This window comes from Xiphophorus couchianus, chromosome 6, assembly GCF_001444195.1.
Source record: "Xiphophorus couchianus chromosome 6, X_couchianus-1.0, whole genome shotgun sequence".
Classification (NCBI taxonomy): Eukaryota; Metazoa; Chordata; class Actinopteri; order Cyprinodontiformes; family Poeciliidae; genus Xiphophorus; species Xiphophorus couchianus.
In genome coordinates this window covers 30,985,565-31,007,210 of record NC_040233.1, presented here as the reverse complement: position 1 = coordinate 31,007,210, position 21,646 = coordinate 30,985,565, and the positions used below count along the sequence as shown (strand labels likewise).

General features: G+C 43.6%; 2 protein-coding genes across 4 annotated transcripts in view; one reads left to right on the top strand and one right to left on the bottom strand.

Moving 5' to 3' along the window:
• The window catches only part of amph (amphiphysin), a 38,186-nt gene extending 22,665 nt beyond the window's left edge, over positions 1 to 15,521 (bottom strand). Inside the window, exons 1-10 of one of the 3 annotated variants that reach the window (XM_028020613.1) lie at positions 15,095 to 15,521; positions 10,268 to 10,348; positions 10,009 to 10,063; positions 9,804 to 9,898; positions 3,617 to 3,712; positions 3,446 to 3,553; positions 2,957 to 3,042; positions 1,875 to 1,950; positions 1,724 to 1,806; positions 1,319 to 1,457 (exon numbers count right to left, since the gene is read on the bottom strand). In XM_028020613.1, coding sequence (XP_027876414.1) covers positions 1,319 to 1,457; positions 1,724 to 1,806; positions 1,875 to 1,950; positions 2,957 to 3,042; positions 3,446 to 3,553; positions 3,617 to 3,712; positions 9,804 to 9,898; positions 10,009 to 10,063; positions 10,268 to 10,348; positions 15,095 to 15,163 — 888 coding nt within the window. In that variant the 5' untranslated portion in view covers positions 15,164 to 15,521. The remainder of the gene's footprint in view (positions 1 to 1,318; positions 1,458 to 1,723; positions 1,807 to 1,874; positions 1,951 to 2,956; positions 3,043 to 3,445; positions 3,554 to 3,616; positions 3,713 to 9,803; positions 9,899 to 10,008; positions 10,064 to 10,267; positions 10,349 to 15,094) is intronic. The other 2 variants (XM_028020611.1, XM_028020612.1) reach the window with 2 other exon arrangements.
• A 1,686-nt stretch (positions 15,522 to 17,207) lies between these two features.
• inhbab (inhibin subunit beta Ab) lies at positions 17,208 to 21,441 on the top strand. The gene is made up of 2 exons (XM_028020615.1): positions 17,208 to 19,313; positions 20,320 to 21,441. The coding sequence occupies exons 1-2, from the start codon at positions 18,938 to 18,940 to the stop codon at positions 21,096 to 21,098; spliced, it is 1,155 nt and encodes a 384-aa protein (XP_027876416.1). The 5' UTR covers positions 17,208 to 18,937; the 3' UTR covers positions 21,099 to 21,441.
• The last annotated feature ends 205 nt before the right edge of the window (positions 21,442 to 21,646 follow it).

Here is a 21,646-nt window from a genome sequence, read left to right as displayed (position 1 = left end):
CTGGGATCTACCCAGAGTCGACCCGGGATCCACCCAGGACCTACCTGGGATCTACCCAGGACCTACTTGAGATCGACCAGGGATCGACCCGGGATCTACCCAGGATCGACCTGGGATCTACCCAGGACCTACCTGAGATCGACCTGGGATCTACACAGGATCGACCTTCCCTAGGTACCAGGAAAGGTCGATCCTGAAGCTTCAAGAGTGATGAAGCTGAAAAGGTTTGCTGCTTCATTCATCAGGATTCTGTAAAACTGCTTTAGCAATAATTACATTCGCTTATTTAGTCTTTAGCTAATATCCCACTGACCGTTGTGATGAAATAAAAACTGATCATCATGCAGTTTTAGTTTCCTCTGGGATGTTGGCAAACACATCATCTTGTTTGTATCATGACCCGATCAGAACCAGAACCAGGTCTGATGTTCTACAGATGTTCCCCCACAGAACATTCACGTCTACAGACATGAACATGACTGAAACACGCCAGTTACACAGACAACAAGAAGGTCACATAACTCACCAAGTAACAGACAAAAGTCAGCAGCGAGGAAAAAAACAGTGAAAGTTCAGAACCAATAATCAATAATAAATGTCATCAATCAGACTCTACTGGCCGGTATCAGTAACAGTGATTATTGATTCACCCGCTTCATCAATAATCAATACAAGCCTGGAGAGAAGTCAGGATCATCGGAGCTAAAAGGCCTTAAAGCAAACGACAGGGTGTCTAGAAATGTTGGATTATTTCTTTACAAATTTGCACTTGGTGTCATAAACTGTTGAATTTTCTCATTTCATCCTCAGATTGAAAAACCAGTTCAAACAACTGGGCTCACTGGATCAAATGCCTTTGCAGTCTGGGGACTCAACCCCAGGCTCCTTAACCAATCTACATGTTGGGGTGGCGTATACGAGTTAGTCAGTGAGACTAGAGGTTTGACCTTTGACCTCAGCGGGCCGGAAACCTTCCTGAACCGGCTTGTGTTTGAGCGTGGCGTTTATCCCAGTCGCTCTATAAAGACCTGGAGGCCTCCAGTCACCTGGTTACCATGGTTATCCCCCATATCTCCATGGTAACCACCATGGGTCCAGATCCCAAAAGTGAATCCAACCATCAGGTTGCCCTGATATTTCTTTTTGTTTTTTGTCATATTTTGAATATTATTTTTGTTTGAAAGTAACAGAAGAGGCTGGACATCCTCTTGAATGTTGTTCTGTGTTTGTCACTTCACTTTATCTTAGCGCTACTTTCACTACGGACTTTTCTTTGTGTCCAATTGGATCCGGCTGCACTCACCTGGACTCATATTACCTGAATTGGGGATTTTGGCCGGGGTGGACCAGGTGAAACTGGGCGGAGCATGTGATTGGAGCTGGCATCTGGGCTCTCTGGGGGAGTCTCGTCTTCCGGTGGTGACGGGGTTCTGGCGAGGCGCAGCGGTCCAGAATCACTGAGGAAAAGACGAAAAGGGGGATTAATCCGTCTACTGAGGATCGATTAATCAGGTCTGAAATGAGGGCGGTAATCAAAGGGAGCAGTAGGGATTGAACGACTGCAGCTCTGAATTAAATCGAGGCCTTGAAGACTTTTCCAGTCCAGTCGTGTAAAGACGTGGCTTTTCTGTTCTCACATCAACATTTGATCTGATTCCAGCCTCTCAGGTTTGAACGTGTTTCTTTGCAGTAAAGCTGCAGTCAGTCAGCTGGATGAACTCACCTCGGAGCTCCTTGGATGGTGAAGATCTTGTCAGAGTGTTGCTCCCCTAGCTTCGTCATGACTTCATACAGCTCCCTGCACACCTGGAAGCAGAAGAACCACCTGAGCTCTGAACATCTGCCGGACGCTTCCGAGGAACAGATCAACTCACCAGTGAGATTTCTCGGTGAAACTTGGCCTCCAGACTGGTGACACACCTGAAGGTGCTGATGTAGAAACCGACTCGGCTGGAGAAAGGAAATGAACAGTTGACATTAACCGAGCCAGTCAGACTGAAAGGGGCGCTGTTTGGCTTTATTCATCAGCCAGAGACGCTGCAGAAACCCAGGTCAGGTTCCTGAGATCACAACATCAGATAGTCATAAATCATCAGAGGAAATGTTCCTGCAGCAAAAAGTGGCAAAATAGTTAAACCATTAAAAAAGGTAAAAACTCCTGTTGGTGCATCATGGAGTACCAGCTTCCTGTTTCTGTGGCTGCTGCATTCCTGCCATCAGTAGATTATTTCTGTTGGTTGGATGGAGAAACAGCTGAGCGTGAATGAAATCCTGACTGTATGCTGCTCTGGGACCAGAACCAACCACAGAATAAAGCTTCACTTTGAGATCTGAATTCAGCTTCCAGAATCATCCTGTTACTGTGTGAGAAACTGAGATTAGAAAATAAATGTTCCTAATAAAGCCCTGCATGCATTCATAACCATAAGACTAATTTTCATCAGTTTCAGACCTTTTTAAAATCTGTCTGAAGGGAACGTTCTGCTTTCACCAAACTGCATCGTTTTGCTGCCTGGCAGCAACACGGTTCTGGGTTCAAATCCTGGTTCGTCTCCTCGGCCTTCTGGGTTTTATTCACACCTGGCAGGTGAACATGAGCAGCGGCGCGCCAACCACCTTCACAGGCTGATCATTACCCAGCATCCACCAGCTCCCTGCCTGCCGCACTAAAGAGTTGTTTTGTTATACTCCAGTTGTTTACATGCTGTACATGAGGTCACTAGCAGAGTTCATGCAAAGCATCATTGGACATTAACAAGCACGCTCAGAAAGTTAAGGCCATAATTATTCATACTCCTTAACCCTCTAAGTTTGAAACGGAGCACCGATGATCTTCCATAATTCTGACACATTGTTTGAAAAATTCCAACGGTTTTTGAACGGGGAGATGTTGCCTTTACGGTTAATATCGGGTTATTAGGGTAATTTCTCCATCATGCAGCGCTGCCTGACTTACCGATCCCAGAGAGTCGGCAGCTCATCCTGAAGGCCGACGTTCAGCTCATCGAAAACTTTCTGAGCCTTTTTAAGCTCATCTTCTGCCTGCAACGTTCAGCAAACACAGTTAAGCCCCTTCATCTCATTGAGAATAAATAATTTTGTGTTTTCCTTCCATCTCTGTTAGCTACTTGCTAAGCTAAAGCTAAAGGAAATGACATGTTAGGAAACGCCCTCAAGGCTAAGATTACATGATATGACAAACTAGTTAACGCCCTCTTTAGGGCGTAGCTTAGAGAGAGGCTAACAAAGGGAATGGAAAACTGTTCTGGGGGCCATTTTGTCTGTTAGCTCTTAAAGGTAGCAGGTCATAATGGACCAGCTGTATTTTGGTATTAATAAATGGAATTCATGAATTCAACTCACTGACTCTTCTGTAACCTCAGCATGGAGGACGGATGATTCTCCACAATCTCCAACACATCCTCCTCCATCAGCTCACACTCACCTTCATCACCTTCCTGTCGTTCTTCATCCCAGGCACCTGCAAGGCCTCCAGCTGATGCCGAGCGCTGTCATAATCGATGAGTTTCCGACTTCTTTTGGCAACACGCATCTGAAAGCATCAGGCGTCACTTTCCTCTCGGCTTCTCTTTTGATCATGAGCGGCAGCTCTTACCTTCAGGTCAGGGAACTGCTGCAGGTATCCGTCCAGGTTTAGCAGAGTTGAGTCAACCAGTTTGTTGTGGAAATCTTCCCACAGCGCGTCACAGTCCTGCAGCACACAGTTGAGACTCAAATCAGTTGGTTTCAACGAGTCCTATCGGTTTCTGCCAGGCGACCTCTGAAAAGAGGAACCGGCGTGAACCCGAATGACCTTTAACTCCGCACTGCGCTGAGCCATCTGGACCTCACACCAACACATGAGCAAAGTCCAGGTCAACATGGAGGAACATCAGTGGCAATAATCTCCTGGGTTTGAGGTTGAGGTATTTCATCTGCAGCGGCAACTGGATCCACCAGAGACACACGGCCGGATATGCAATGCAACAATGCAAAGCAGCAATGCAACGCAGCAGTGACGTGCAGTCAGGTGGGAGACAGGTGAGGTCATCATAGAAAAACAATATATAGTGATAAAATAATTTATATTGCTATTTTCACCCTGTGGTTTGTACTATCCATCCATCCATCCATCCATTTTCTGTTCACCCTTGTCCCTAATGGGGTCGGGAGGGTTGCTGGTGCCTATCTCCAGCTACGTTCCAGGCGGGAGGCGGGGTACACCCTGGACAGGTCGCCAGTCTGTCGCAGGGTTTGTACTATAAAGTATTTATTTGTCATTAAGCTTAACCAATTCAGATTTTGTTTTTCTTCAAAATCGCTGAATTTTCCCATTTTCCCATTTAAATGCTCGGCAGCGAGCTGAGCCTGGGGTTGATCAACCTCTCACTATTGCCCCTTTTCCACCGGCTTTTTTTCGGGGCTGGCCCTGCTTTTTAGGTCCCTGTTTGGAGCAGGACCAGAAGGACCAGCCGGGCTGGTCTTGTGCGAAATTCTGTTCCCCTGTGAAAATGTGTTCCCCGTGTCGGGAGCGCACACTGCAGCCAGAGAAGCAGATTGGACCATTTTCACAGCACTTCTGATCGATTTCTTGGTAAAAACAACTCATATGATCATGTCAAGGTTGTAACATCCAGTTTAATCAGTTGCTGTTGTTTTAAAAAGAAGCAATAACAAAACTGTAAAATAAATGAATAAACGAGGTCTTCTTACTCCGTTTTGTGTTATTTTAAACACCAAGATAATCGTCTTTCTCCAACTTTTGTCACATAAACCTGACAAATAAAAGTTAGTCACCAAACAGTTTTCCAACATGTAATATATGAACAGATTTTCTATAATTTAGCTTATGTATATAATGTTCAGTGTTTTTTGTCACTAGCTGTGTGTGTAACTGATGAGCAGCGATCAGAAACCAGAGAACAAACTCGGTGAGGCAGGAAGTTCTCTGGCCTCATGGCAGGGGGCGCTCATGATCCCAGACATTGAGTCTCCACAACTGCAGAGTAAGAGACAGCGGGCTAGTCATGGAGCTAGCCATGGAGCTAGCCGTGGAGCTAGCCATGGAGCTAGCCGTGGAGCTAGCCATGGTGCTAGCCAGACAGTAAAGTTCAGCGATATATTTATAGTTTTCTCCTCGTACCACAACAATCACTTATTAATAATCACAAAATAAACATTAAGCCTAAAACCAAACTGCTGCAGCAGACTGAATGTTCTGCTCTTTGTGTGGGAAATATTTGAGGGTGTTTTTTTGTGTCGCTATTGTCAGTTGCTATGGCAACGAGTCTGTGTGTAGCCTGGCCAATGCAGAGAGTGTTGGGAACCGGGGTTTTTGGTCTTCTTTGTGGGTTTTGTTGGGGCCTGCCATGCAAAGCAATGGCAGGAACCTATTACTATTCTCACAAGAAAAGTGTTTCTTTATTCTTTATTTTTCATCCGTAACCGTTAATGCGGCTCATACCGCTGCGTGCACACCTACAAATGAGGTATCAAAACGTGCAGAAAATTCACGCCATTGGAGCTATTATTTTTGGTGGGATTTGGGCTTAACGTGGCGACATAATTCGCAAAGAACTACGAGAAAAACCCCATTATAAGTCAATGGGAAAAATCCTACAAATACCCTATTTTTGAGGATTTTCTGTGTCGTCACAAATTCACGTAGAAATGCCATTCAAATTCCATTTTGTAGATACGTCTGTGATCTCTTCGAAAGTGAAGACGGCTCGTCAATACCAATTACGGTTTGTCCACAATTTGTCTCTAAGCGACCCAAAGTTTTTCATTTTTCCTAAAATTAGAGTGCGAGTCTTACTGATTGCAGCTCTGCTAGAGTGGGAAATGAAGAGAATTTTTGACCCCCAAAATAATTTTGAAATCGCCATCACGCCCACAAATATCGCACGATTGGTATCAAAATCGGTCCTGACATTGATACGCATGTCTCCTCCGGTAAAATGTTTTCGAAATTTATCTAGACCGTACGGTTTTCTATCACGGTGCTTCAGAGCAAAGTCATGCGACAGGATTTTCTGAGGCTGTCTCAGGCTGTCTCCCATGTATTTGACTACATTTTCAGATCTGGGCACAACATTTCTTTCTCTCATCGCTGTAAATGCTCTGAGTGAGGTACAGACATGAATCTTGGGAATATCGCAGAAGACACATAGGCCTCTCATACGCTCCAAACGCTTTTCGAATATGTATTACGGTTCCAGAACGGGAAGGAGTTGTTCCCAATGCTTTTTTTCAGTTAAACTGGCTGGCTCAAACAGAGAATTGTGTCCCCCAGCCTCTCTCACTAACACTTCACACTTTACTGAGAAAATTATTTACCATAGCAACGGAACTCAAGAGGCTATTGGCTGCTGATTAGGACTACAAATACGCATCACTGTAGTTCTAACTATAGTGGAATACTCAGTTGAAACAGATCAGGACTGAACTGGCCTTTAGAACTACTTGCTGCTATGGGCTGTATATAACTGATTTAACTCAGTAACTGTTACACATGGGATTAGTTTGGAACTTTAAAATGAAGCATAATAATAATTTCAAAATAAAAGCCTTGTATATTTTTAAATCAGGTAATTGCTCTGTTGAGCATTATATAACTGATTCAACCCAATGACTATTAGACATGGGATTAGTTTGGCCTTTTGAAATGAAGTTTAACAAAAATTTCAAAATAAAAGCCTTGAGAAGTTTTACATGATGTAATTGCGCTTTTTGGCTTTATGTGACTTTTTTATCCAAAGCACTGTTACACATTGGAATAGTTTGGCCCTCTGAAATGAAGCATAACGAAAATTTCAAAATAAAAGCCTTGAATATTTTTTAATCAGGTAATTGCTCTTTTGAGCATTATATAACTGATTTACCCAATGACTATTAGACATGGGTTTATTGGGGCAATAAAAATTAAGCTTAATGACAATTTCAAAATAAAAGCCTTGACAATTTTTACGTCAGGTATATGCTCTTTTGGGCATTATATAATTGATTTCACCCAACCATTGTTACACATGGGATTAGTGTGGCAATTTAAAATTAGGCTTACTGAAAATTTCAAAATAAAAGCCTTGAATATTTTTTAATCAGGTAATTGCTCTTTTTGGCTTTATATGACTGTTTTATCCAAAGCACTGTTACACATGGCTTTAGTGTGGCAATTTAAAATTAAGCTTAACAAAAATTTCAAAATAAAAGCCTCAATATGACCCTGAGGTTAGTGCACCGCAGCAGGCGGTGCAATAATATTATTCTGCATTATCTGTTTCTCTCAGGTTAGTATTAGTATTAGTATTAGCATTTTAGCTTAAATAAGCTATTAGCTATTTATTTCACTTTTTAGCCATGTTTAGTATACTGAATGCAGTAAGTCCATTATACAAAACATCCTAGTGATGTCCCACATGCTACTAACAGCAATCACAATAACATTAGCATTTTTGCTAATTTTAGCTGATACACTTACTTTATCATACTGAATGGTGCAAGTGCATGTTAGTCAACAATCTTGTCAATCTCCTCATGCTATTAACTACGTTGCAGCTTTCTTTAGCATTGATGCTAATTTCTAGCATCAGAACGCCGGGCCCAAACCGACGGGCACACTTTGGCAGGCCCCGGTTAAATTTCTTCAGGAATTTTCTAGTTCTAACTATAGTGGAACACTCAGTTGAAACAGAGGTTGACTGAACTGGCCTTTAGAACTACTTGCTGCTATGGGCTGTATATAACTGATTTAACTCAGCAACTGTTACACATGGGATTAGTTCGGAACTTTAAAATGAAGCATAACAAAAAATTTCTAAATAAAAGCCTTGACAATTTGTACACGACATTATTGCTCTTTTCAGCATTATATAACTGATTTTATCCAAAGACTGTTATACATGGATTTAGTTTGGCACTTTGAAATGAAGTTTAACAAAAATTTCGAAATAAAAGCCTTGACAAAAATTTTTAATCATACTGAATGGTGCACGTCCATCTTACTTAACATTCTTGTGATTCTCCACATGCTATTGATTACATTGCAGCGTTCTTTAGCATCGATGCTAATTTCTAGCATGAGAACGCCGGGCCCAAACCGACGGGCAAACTTTGGCAGGCCCCGGTTAAATTTCTTCAGGAATTTTCTAGTTTTTGTTTTCTGTTCACCTGCTGCTTCATCCTTCATCCACCAGATGGCGTCAGAGGCTGCATGCCTGGAGGTGCGCCCACTGTTCGGTGCACCTGTGTTTCATCATTCTATTATCCTGGAGCTTAAGAGGAGCAGACTGCCAGCACTTCAGTTGTTTGCCAGTAATGGTACTCTGAACCCCGTGAGATAACTCTGCGTTTTCCCGAGAAGTGACTCTTGGTAATTTATTCTTGTTGCCTCCCTTCTCTCCGGTGTTTCCTCCCTGTGAAGACCTTGTTCTGGCTTTCTGGATTCTCTCCCCTCATGACGCCATGGATCGTTGCCCACTGGTTGCCCGAGTTCCACCTTCACCTCCTCAGTTTGATCACAAGCAGTTCCTGGATTCTCCAGTTGGCAGTCGGACCGCTCCTCTGACTTCCTCCACATCTGAACTTACCTGTCCGCTCTCCAAGCGCAGCCTCCACATATTCACCCGGAACCAGCTCAACCGAGCCCACACTCTGGAACATGGATCACCTCGAAGACATGCACAAAGGGACCAAGACCCCGAACCCGCAGTCTCCCCTCTCCTTGAAGGAAATTATCATCACAACAAACAAGTAAGATCAGTCCAATTCATCTCGCAGTTCCCATTTCCTACTACTGCAAACTCACCATTACCTTCTGCTGTTCCCTGGTGTGCAGACGACTCCATGAGCCTGACCCAGGGATCATATGCTCTCAACCAATCTGTTCATATTGTTTAAATAAACATCATTTAACTGATTCCTGTTCTCTGTGGTTGTTCTGCATGTGGGTGAAGAAACAAGATTCCAACATGACAGAGCGAGAAAGACATGGTTTTGAGTTTTACTTTAACGGTTTTTCCCTTTGCTGTGGAGCATGAAATTAACATTATCTACATATCCGAGTTTGATTGAGCTAACGGATTATTCTACGACGGCAGCGCGGCTATGATGACATGTAGAAGAAAAGTATTTTTGCTCCATCGTTGTCCGCAAGCGCAAAATTTCCTTATATAAACAATAACATGCAGGTGGTCTATATTTGTAAATGTGATTATGATTAAGTCAGAGTCTCACCAGCTATGAATCTCACCACACGTCACTGAACGCAGCAATGCAACGGAATGGGCATATATGCTAGAGGGCGAAAACGCCAGAGGGGGCGCTGTGACCCATCTCGATTTTTTTTTTTCTCAGGGTGACAGGAAGCTAAAGATGCTGAGGCACAAAAGAAAAAGTCCTCAGTGCAGAAAACTAAGACGGATAAAGATGTAGTCGGGATGAGAAAAGCTTTTCAAAGCAGTGAAACAGTCGGTCAGTTTTAGAAATGATCAGCTTAGCTTCAGGTCCTAGTAAAGGACAGGTCACTGCATTTACTGGAAAAATAAGCTAACTTGTTGCAGTTATGTTGTTGCTCTATTAGTCATCAGTTAACTCGATGGTGAGTCATAAAACCTAATTATAAACTTAGCAGCGATAGACTCGGGTTTAAATGTCATGATCGACTGACATTTAAACGGTTAAATCGGTTAAATCTTAACCGATTTAACAAGAGGAAAATCTGCAGATGAGAACCGGAGCGAAGAAACCGATAGAGATGAAAAGCTGATGTGTTACATCAGCAAACATTCTTCCTTCTGACCAACCTTCCCAATGGTCACGATGTCATCTTTGCCGTGCCAGTCCGGTTCGTAGACTTCATGCAGAGACTGAGTCAGGTTGATGGACGCCTGTTGCATCCCTACAAGAAAAAACTGTTTGAGAAAACCTGAGGTCCATCAAACACATGCAGTTGATGTTGAATGTAATCTTTGATCTACAGCGAGGACAGGAAGAGAAGTGATGAGCTACCTTTGATGGCAGACATGTAGGACTTCATCTCCCTCTGCAGCCGAGCGCCTTCAGACTAACAGGAAGTCGATTCGGTCAGATTAAAGACAGATTATCATGACACTGATTAGACTTGGAGGGTCAAAAACTGAAACTGTTCAGATGAGCTTTCAGTGAATCTGGGGCAGTTTTCTGGAGCATCGGTCTCTCTGGTAGACCTGGTAATTCATGGAGAAGAAGAAGAGTTTGGAAAGACATTAGAAGAAGAAACATCTCTCACCTCTTGTCTCTTGAAGTTTATCACCACTTGTTCAAACTGCTCATCTTTGGTCTCATCTGCTTTTCCCAGTTTCTGCAAAACCTGAGGAATAAATGAAAGAAAGTTTAACTGTTTTCTTATGATTGAAGCCATTTAAAAGGTTTTAGGTCTGGAACATCTGAAAACACGGGGACATTCACTTAGTACGACCACCACTTCCTTCCTCCACCAACACCAGACACATACTTTCCCAGAAGTCAACTGGACCAGACAAGGAGTCAGGTGACCCACGCAGGGTTGGACATTATGCAGTAAATGCACATAAAACATTTATTCAATATCAGCAGTTAAAGCCAGAAAACCGATTCATTCAGGGCTGCAAAGCTGCTCCTCCTAAGGAAGCCGTACCGCTCTGATCCAAAACTGATGTCAGTCGGGGTTCCGCTTTAGTTCTGCCAGTACAGGAGGCTTCGCCTCACCACTGGATGCTCCACTGGTCACATAATCCACCAGTTACTGTACCAGTGGCTGAATTTAAAAACGTGTCCTTTAAGAATTGGCCTGAGGTGAAAGTAACAGCACAAAAGGTCACTACATTTTTAGGGAGGACACGGATTCAAGGGTTCTGTTTTAAGGCCTAAAGGAAAGGTTTATTTTATTTTGTAAAGGGAAAAATGCAAATATAATATTCTTACAGGAAACTTATTCAAAACATGAAGATAGCATCTTTTGGTCTAACAATGGGGAGATGAAGCTTATTTTTGTCATGGTGCTTCAAGGCCAGCAGGGGTCGCTATTCTCCTGACGACTTCCAGGGTCAAATCATTTCAAATAAAATGGATGAAAATGGTCAGTGGTTATTCCTCACTGTCTGTTTGGATAACTTAATGCTTATTTTGTTAAATATATATGGTTATAATAATCTAAACCAGAACAAATTACTGCTAGAAGAAACATCTCTAAACTTAGATCACCTAAAATCATTTAACTCAACAAACAGTGTTAGAATCGGTGGCGATCTCAACCTTGTTCAAGATGAATTTTATGATAAATGGATTCTAAACATAACTCAAGTTACCCAAACAAAATATTAACAATTTCTGCAATGAACAAAATCTAGTTGACGTGTGGCGTCATCTTAATCCCAACTGTATGAAATTTTCATGGTTTGGTTCAAATAGCGAATCAAGATTTGATCATTGGCTTGTAACAAATGAATTATTGACCAATGAAACCAACTCAGATATTTCTGCTGACCAAAGTCTTATTTCCTTACAAATGAAACCTCAAAACTAGAAATCAGGCGCAAGTAAATATTGGAAATTTAACTACAATCTTCTTAAAAATGACACCTACTAACAAAAAATCAAAGAATTCATCCAAAATATAAAAGATACTGAAGATTTAAATAGTCCTGTTCAAAAATGGGAATTCCTAAAATACAAGATCAGACCATTTTCTGTCTCATTCAGTAAACAAATTAAAAAAGATCTAGATATTGTACAACAACTAAATATATATTGCAATAAACCCAACCCCTCAGCTGAAGACAAACAATAAATAGGAATCCTGCAACCTAAACTAGATGAAATGTTGATCCAACGGGCCGAAGGAGCTTTTATTAGATCGAGAATGAAACGGAGAAAAAACTCTCCGACTTTTGTAAAATGGAAAGAAGAAAACAACAAAATTCTGTCAAATCCTTAATAATAAATAATGTAGAAACCAACAATGAAAGATTAATATCAACAGAGATTTTTAAATTTGTATATCTCCAAATTCTCAGAACAAAAATCTCTCACCTTTTTTAAACAAATTAAAACATTTATCCCTAAAATAGAAGATAATTACAAACAAACCTGTGACAACAATATTACAATAGAAGAACTTAATAAGGCTGTTAATCATTAACCAAAGCACCGGGTCCAGATGGACTGACTGGAAACTTTTAGAAACACTTTTGGGAAGACATAAAAATATTACTGCATCAGGATTTTACAGAAATGTTTAAAAATCATACAATACAAGTAGGCCTGTTGCGATAAACGATAAATCAATTAATCGTACGATAAATTAAAACTATCGACGTCATTTCAATTATCGGCTTTATCGTCTCTTCTGACCTTTTTCTCTTTCAGCTAATGAGACTGAATGAAAAAAGGCTCAACTCCAGTGCTCTCCACTGACCCTCCCTTCCTCATTTCCTTAGTGTAAAGCCCAGCGCAGACAACAGGATCTTAGAGCTGCCGGCTGATTATCGGCCCATTTTTAAAACCTGACAGACCAAACATTAGCCGACAGAAATCCTAGGTATAACGGTTCGATCGGGTTCGGTCCTGCCGTGTGGTGTCCAACAATGGGCACAAAATAATGGCTACAAGTTCAGTGAACTAATTTTAAAACCAGGTATTAATCAATGCTTTACTACAATCTACCTGCAATGCATGTTGCTAGTGTCAGCGTAAAGTCCTGACTGAATGAAAATCATTAGAACCTGTTTACGTCACGTTAACGAAGAACAGCTGAAAAGTTACCGGGTTTATCAACTGCGGTAGCAATTTAGCTCCAACTCCTCCTCTTGTCATTTCTATATTCTTTGCATGTTGAATAAACATTAATGTTGTTTCCACATATCATCTCCAAAGTCCGCTGGACTTCTGGTTGCTCCGTATCAGCTGTTTGGGATTCCCCTCCGTAATTTCCCCTCAGAAAACATGGAGGGGAATCCGCGCTTTCTGATTGGCTGCCTGTCACATTCAACAGGCTGCGTTAACATCCCAGTCGGGGAAAACCCCTGATTTAGATCGGAGCGGCAACGACGATCTACCATAAGACACAACACAATCTTAGAAAGACCAACGCGTTAAGATTGTTATAAGGGGAAAAATATGAGCAAAAAATCATGTAGTGTGAACTATTGCATCAGGTAGTCGATGTGCCCATCTTCTCTATTTAAATCTAATTATTACTGAAGGGCAACATAATATACAGACTTCATAATCTGCACTCTTTTGGTTGAATGCAGTATTTATTTCCACTTTTACTTTATGTTGTTTAGGTTTTTTTCCAAGTACATTTTTGTTAATGGAGACTGAGAATCCATTTTATTTTTGTTTTTGTTTATTTTGTTTATCAGCTCAAGTGTTAAATATTCTATTGAAAATAAAGTGTATCTATCTTTGGCAGGAAATCACATGCATTATTACATCATTTCCATTAAATCAGTGTAAAAAGGTCTTCAAACAATATTATCGTTTATCGCAATAATTTTTTGAGACAATTAATCGCTCAGCATAATTTGCTATCGTGACAGGCCTAAATACAAGGAATTATTATATGTATCCCCAAACCAGACAAGGATCCAAGATTTATTGAGAATAGAAAATTTATTGTTCTCAGAAATTCAGATTATAAATTACTAACATCCATATTTACCAAACATCTAAACATTATTACAGAATCACAATCTGGTGTAACCCGGAATAAGTAAAGGACTTTTATTTTTGTGGGGCCACTTCCTGTGTTGCCCCAAACTCTGCTAGCTTATTTAAGCCCCGCCTCCAATGCGCAGTTTGCTGTTTGCGTCTTCCTCAGGAATTCCTCCAAAAATCTTTAAACCTATTGATTCGATTGCTGGGTGAGTTTATTTGATGACAATATTACTTTTACATATGGAACTTCTGCTTGATTGCTGATTGGAGGTTGTTTTACTCATTGGATACACTAATAGTGTATCTCTATAGAGATACACTATTAGAATTACCAAACTTGTTTGTGCTTACTTTGATTAAATAAAGTTTTATTTAAAAAAAAAAGACTCCAACACTGGGAGTAACTAAAGAAACTGCAAGCAGCCAATCAGGATGCTGTCAGAACCATCCTCACACTCCTGAAAGTCAAATGTTTGTCTTGAGTAACATTCCAACTTTTCATGTTTTGCTGAGGAATTTCACATATAAATTTATCAAACAACTTAATAATAAGAGCTCTGATAACTGCAACATAGGAATATTAGATTTACTTCTAGCTTTTTTAAATATTAGAATAATTGTTCATCTGCTTTGTCATGGATGTGTCCTTTTTTACGTGATGATTTATTAATTTCATTTTATTTTTCAAAATTGTGTGGAATACTTTTTGTCTCAAAATAAAGACATATGAATTTACATCCTGGTAGTTTGGTAATTTTGTATTGTGGCTCCAACAATTGAATGAAATAAATATTTTATATAAATATATATTTTGAATCTTTACTCTCAGATTTCTCAACACAAAAAATCTCCAAAATTTAAAAACTCTGCTTTTTGGTTAATTATTTCAGTGGCTTTCTAAAAATTCTTCTAAATTATATTTCCATAATGAATGACGCAGGTTCATGCTGAGACATGAGACCATCAACTTCAGAACCAGAACCGAGTCATTACTGGTACCTGCACACAGGTAAGCTGCAGGTGAGCCAATCAGAACGAGGCAGGTTCTGACGATCTGACGTTTTTGACAAAAAAAAAACACGTCACCGTCCCTGCTTACGTCATCTAATTCCTCACGTGAAAACACGTTTTCCACGCAGCTGAAGAGTCACGTACAGACAGCTTTAATCAGCCAATCAGAGCGCTCTCCGTCAGCGGCTCCTAATTTGCCTTTTTTCCCCAATAAAAACATTTTTACTCCGTTTCTTTCAAAGAGCTGCGTGGTGACGTCATGCCTTTTAGAAAATTAAACGATATCAAACAAAATCAGAAAATAAAATGTGAGATTTATTGTGACAGATCAGCGGCGGCCTGCATCTTCCTCCACGACCCGACCCAGCACCCACCCGAACCTCCACCAGAACCAGGCGACTCCTACCTTCTCCTGGGCCCGGTTCAGCCGTTTCTGAACGTTCTTCGCAAAGATTCCCGTTTTAATTTCCGCCATGATGCCTGGAGAGGACGGAGGATTACAGAGGAGGCGGGAGCGTGTCTGCGCGCGCGCGTGCGTGCAGGGGGCGTGTTTGAGAGGCTATCTGGAAGCTGATTGGCTGTTGCTCCCCACGCTGCGGTCAGTCAGAGGAGATGCTGGTCCAGAAGCTGCAGGTGAGACCAGAGCAGCGGGACGTCATGTCCGCAGCGCGCGAGGACGCACAGAAAGCGGACATGCGCAGTTTCACCCTCGAGTGCATTAATAATGAAGTGGAAACATGAGAATCTCTTGTCCTGACGCATGAAGCTTCCTGCTGAGCTCCAGAAACCGGAAGGAGAAGCTGCAGAGGTCGGAAGGATCCCGGACGTTTCTGAGTAATAAAATAATCACAGCTGGTTCTGGTTCTGGTTCTGAAACAGATGCAGCTCTGACTGCAGTCAGGTCAATGACCTCATGTAAACAGCAGGGGGCAGCAGAGAGCCGCCGCAGGAAAATCATTCCGTCACCGATTTCTAAAACTGAAGCAGAAAAACGAAATTATTTTTATTTTCCAAAAATATTTGCAGTCAAGGGGATCCTGGTCCAAAGGTCAGGGGTCAGGGTTACAATCAACCTGAACAAATGTCCAATATCTGCCGATTCCATTCACTTTATGGCCAGATCACCACCTCCAGCAGAACCAGAACCAGAACCAGGCTCAGTATGAAAAGAAGCGCTGATCCAGAAGAACTCCATGTCAGAAATAACTTCCAACTTCCTAGTCTTTGATCAGGAGCGTTGGAGGCAGCAGCTGCAGCTTCATACAGGACAGAAACAGTGAAACGGGTCACAGACTTGGTTTGACTCAGACCAGGACAGGTGTGCGCCGCCAGGTGAGACGCTCAGTGTCACCGTACTGGCGATGGTTCGACTGCACAGACCAGGAACTTCTGATAGTCATGCTGCGGGCTTGGTTCTGAGAAACAGGACATAAATAAATGAAATATAGGATGTTTTCTGAAGCTGCAGCTGTTCCTAACGGGATGCCACAGGGATCCATATTAGGTCCTCTTCTATTAACCATTTATATAAATCAACTGGGACAGAATGATTGATGGAAATGTTCGTTTTTATGCTGACGACTGAGTTACTTGATCCAGTCCTGCAGAAAGTATCCACTGCTTCTTATTCAGTTTAAAACTCCTCAGATTCCCAGATTGATCCAGACCCAGTTTGAATGCGAGTTCTTTAGTTTAGTTCACTAATTTGTAACTTCTGAAAACAAACAGATTTTATTTTAAACAGGGTGGCTCTGCTGCTTTTCAAGCCTTCGGTCCCTCTGGCTGGTTTTCAGAGCTTGGCTTACAGATTGTTTAGTCTTCAAATGCTTCATCAAATGACTTTTTCAAATACGCTTTATTGGCTTAGATCTGTAAATATCCCGGATCAGATCGGACCACAACTACTTGCTTAATGTTTGGCTTGGGCTTCTGCAGCTCAGAGACCAAGATACCAAAAGACACAAAGTTCATCTACTGATGGTGTAAGTGGAGGAGCATGCCGCACCAATCAGTCACACATCCAGCTGACAAAAACTAAAAATGTTACATTGTTTACTAAACGCAGTAAAAGCTTAATGAAAGCAACATGTTGAGGTTGGAGCGTGTCCAGTGCAGCTGAACAACTGCTGCAGGATCTTTTTTTTTTTTTGGGAGGGTCAGTAAAAACTTCTTGTTTTCTCAGCATCTGGCCTGAAGAGGGAATCCAGTAAAACAGAATCGGTTTGGAGCGTCGGCGCGCTGCGTCTGGACGCCACCAATACAGATTAAACTAAGCTGACCAGGATTTCAGATCCAGAATCAGAAAAGTTTAGTAGATGATTTTTCCTGCAGAGCATTTTAGTTTTATAAAATCATTCATAAATACATGATGATGATGATGATGATGCTTGACTCGGGCTCAGTCCACATTTCTAGGAAAACAAGCACATTTGGTCTTCAATTCACCCTAAAAATCAGTTTAATGTGAAACAATCATTTATAAAACCTCTGGTCTGGAGAACTTCATATTGCTCATGGGATTTGGGGTAGATAATGCACCAGTATATCCACATCCTTGCTGTTTGATTCCAAACAGGAAGTCAAGGTTGTTTTGAAGCAATTTGATTGGCTGATAGGTTTTAGTGCTACACTGCCCCCTATGGGTGGGCATGTTTGAAACGACTCTCAGGGTGGAATTGCTGCAGGTTCTTGTGGATGAAAACCCTTTTTGCACCAGTGGCCTTTATTTGACAGGAAGGGGGCAAAGAGAAGGAAAGAAACAGGAGTCGAACTCGGGACCCGTTGTGAAGCCGCCTCTAACCGCGGCGATGAAACCGAGCCCGTGTGTCGGATGTCATTTATTTCATTGATGTGGAAGAGATATTAGTTTTCATTAAGACCCGGTGGCGTGTGGACGGTCTGCATCTGCTCTCCGAGGCTCATTACAAGCTGCAACATGTCAACACAGCGCCGTCTTTCAATGACCTGACTGGCTGTGAACTCCCACTGGTTATCTTTTATTTACCAGGCTGCTTCTGCTGGTCTATCTGAACTGGAATTGCACTGAGAAATGTTGACTCGCTCTCAACTTGCTTCTTCTTTCCGTCTCTTTTTGCTAGGACTGAATTAGGTAAAAGGTTTTTGTTCACTCTGCTCCCTCATCCTGGCACTCACTACAGAAAACTTTGAAACCGACTGAATTTATCTCCAAACTGAAAGTTCTTCAGGCTCAATGATGTGAACCCATTTTCTTTGACCTTTGTTGTCTTTTATTTGTTGCCTCCTGGCCAGAACCCCTTGAGTCTTGATGTGATTTTATCCTGGTTAAATAAAAAAGTTACGTTAGAAGGTCTTTAATTTGCCTCTCAGGGACGTTCAGCTCAGATGTTTTCATGCATCTCGTCTGCTCTGCTCATGGGTTGGAGGAACTTTCTTCTCCCGTTTTGCTTCCAGGTCTTCGATGGAAAGCTGCTGGCAGGCGTTCCAGATGTTGAGTGTTTCCTTCGTCCTGCTGGAGCCGACAGGAACAGGTGAATCAGGCCTCAGGTGATGCTGTGGCGCCGGCTGTCGGCAGCAGAGGGTCTGCTGATGTCAGAAGATCTGATTCGACGTGGACTCACTCCATCTGCTCCTCTCTGATTATAACAAGTCATCTCCAGCCCAAAGATCTAGTTCACACCGACGGCGTTTCTCCTCCACGTGAGCTGACGAAGACGATGCTCTGATTCATCGGTGTGTGTGTGTGTGTGTGTGTGTGTGGTATGAGTGAATCAGGGATGCTGCCTTCCTCCTCTTCCCTCCTTCCTCCTCCTCTTCTGTCGTGACGTTGGATCAGGAGGAAACACCACAAACAGTCCGGAGATATTCTGAGATCCTGCCGAGTTGTGAGTGACTCAGAGGGAAATACCTCTGTGGACGGAGGGAGGAGTTTATCTGCTGGAGGTATAATTACTGTCAGAGAGCAGAGAGGGAGAGCAGAGTGACCCGGCTCAGTGTTTGCTCAGATTCAGAACCAGAGAGGACCGGAACCAGCACCAGAATCTCCAACATGACAGACTGACAGACCAGAACCTCCGGACCCAGCTCCAGCCTCTTAACTGCTTCATCTGCATCTCCACAAAACCCTGGCTTTGGGTTCTAACTTCAGACTGCTGTCAGAACCAGAACCCGTCTGGATCGGCCCGTCCTGCTGCCAACTCTTCCCTCAGACCGGACCAGCAGCCGCTGGTCTAACTGGACACATTAGTCCTCTGCATCAGACCCGTTCAGGATGTTTTCTTGGGCTGCGCTGCTCTTCGCCGTTCCCGTCTTTCTTCTGATCGGCGCCTCGCCCCTGGAGGTCGCTCCGTCCTCCGCCTGCCCCTCCTGCTCTCTGGCTCAGCTGAGGAAGAACTTGTCTTCGTCCACCGCTCAGGGCGACATGGTGGAGGCTGTGAAGCGTCACATTCTGACCATGCTGCATCTGAGCGCCCGGCCCAATCTGACCCAGCCGGTTCCTCGTGCGGCGCTACTCAACGCCATCAAGAAGCTGCACGTTGGGCGGGTTACTGAAGACGGCGATGTGGAGATACCGGAGGAAAGTTCGGGTCCGGGGACCTCATTCGCACCTGAACCTCCATCAGAGCTGATCATCTTTGGAGAGCCAGGTGAGTCCGGAGTTTAGTTTGGGTACTATCAGCCGGTTTGGATCAGGTCCAGCTCAGGGCCAAAGGTCCTGGCTGGATCAGTCCTGGGTAACCGTAGGTTGCATGAAGCGTGGCTCCAAACGTGTGAACTGCTGTCCTTGTGGGATTGCGAGGACACGGCAGATCCTGCAGCGCTGGATCAGATCCAGGCCGGCATTGACCGGGTCGGCTGCATGGGAGACATCACGTCCTCTCTGTCCTCCCTTATCGCTTCATTCACAAAAATCCCACAAGGTCAAAGTTTGTTTACAGATTTCAGTCAGACAGAAGAACTTTCCTCCATGTGGAGATCTGATGCCTGCAGGAATCGGTTCAGAGTGAATGGATTCAGAGAGGAACTAGAACCTTGTGGTCTGGTTCTGTCAGAATCAACATGGTTCAGATCCAATTTACCAGAACTTCAGTCCAGCTGGGTTAAAACCTCAGCAGATACACTATGGTTTGCTGAGGAGACGTTCACAGAACCGGGTCGGTCTCATCAGTCAAACTCGGTTTTTTTCCAGCATCTCAAATCAGAGCCAAACATTACTTGGCAGAACGAGTGACCGGTTCTGTTTGCAGAGGAGAAGGTGAAGCAGAACAACCAGGTTCTATAAATAGTTTCCCTGCTGAGAAATCTGCGGTTCTGAGGTTCTTCAGAGGCTGGCCCAAATTAACGGGCAGTAACGAGGCCGGGGGTGCGGGGCATACCGAGTGGTCTCGGGCCGTAAATAATCCCTTTATTCAGAGAAATCTGGGCCTCAGTAATTATTCTGCAGCAGGAGACAATGAGGACAGAGAGGACAGGGTGGACAGTGTCCCCAGTCTTTTTTAGACTCTGTTTATAAGGAATATATTTAGAGGCAAACATCCATTCATGCAGTTATTATGGGAGACCTTCGCTTTGTTGCTTCATTTACATACGGGGTGGGGGCAGAGCGGCACATGGTTTCAGCAGAACTAACCTGTCGGCTGTTTTCCACTGCAGGAGACTCTCCGAACACCGTGACCTTTGACGTGTCGAAGGAGGGCGACGCTGCCAAAGTGGAGCAGGCCAATGTTTGGATATTCTTGAAGATGTCAAAGGTCAATCGGATCCAAAGTAAAGTGATGCTGCAGCTGCTGTGGACTTGCCGCGATGGTGGCTCCTACAAGGACGAGTTTGTTTCAGAGAAGATGGTGGACAGTCGGCGCAGCGGCTGGCACACGCTCGCCATGACGCACGGCGTTCAGGCGCTGCTGGATGGTGGCGGCAGCTCGCTCAGCCTGCGGGTCTCCTGCCCGCGCTGCGCCGAGGTTGGGGCGGCACCCATCCTCACATCCGGTGACAGAGCGAAGGCGACGGACCGGGATCAGTCCCACCGGCCGTTCCTCATGGTGATGCTGCGGGCCGAAGAGGAGGAGCCTCAGCGCAGGGTCAGGCGAGGTCTGGAGTGCAACGGAAAGACCCACGGTTGCTGCAAACGGCAATTCTACGTCAACTTCAAAGACATCGGCTGGAGCGACTGGATTATAGCTCCATCCGGTTACCATGCCAACTACTGCGAGGGGGAGTGCCCCACCCACACGAGCGGCTCGGCACTGTCCTTTCACTCAGCGGTCATCAGCCACTACCGTCTGCGCGGCTACGCGCCGTTCCAGAACAGCAAGTCGTGCTGCGTGCCGACGCGGCTGCGCGCCATGTCCATGCTCTACTACAACGAGGAGCAGAAGATCGTCAAGAAGGACATCCACAACATGATCGTGGAGGAGTGCGGCTGCTCTTAGAGCATCCTTCCCATCAGCACTCAGGTTCTCGCTGCTGCTCCACATTGGAGCGAGCCAGAACATTTGCCTTGGACCGGCCGATTGTTCTGATCCAGAGGAACCGGAGGTTCCGACCGGATGGAGGCCCATCATCGTAGAGTATTCTAACAGCTGCGTGAGGCACAGGGAGACCTGACCCGGAAACCTTCTGGACGATCTCACATTCAGACCAAAAACAAGCCAACGATCAAAGTTTGTCCCGTTTTTTAAAAATCAAAATGAGACAAAAATCTGAAAAACACCTGAACTGTTTCTGGGTCTGCTCTAATTTATTTGCATCATTTTGTCATTAAACTGTGATCCAGCATGTTGTCTTGGTTTCTTCATTCAGTCTTTTCAGACGAACGCTGTGCCTGAAAAAAAGGTTCTGAAGGTTCTACTGATCCAGGTCGTCTTCTGGATCAGAACCAGAATCAGAGAACCTCAGAAGTCAACAGTTGACATAAAATGTGACAGCGGAAAGAGTTTGAACCGGTTCTAGTGTCAGATTTTGCAGCTGATCCGTCCCA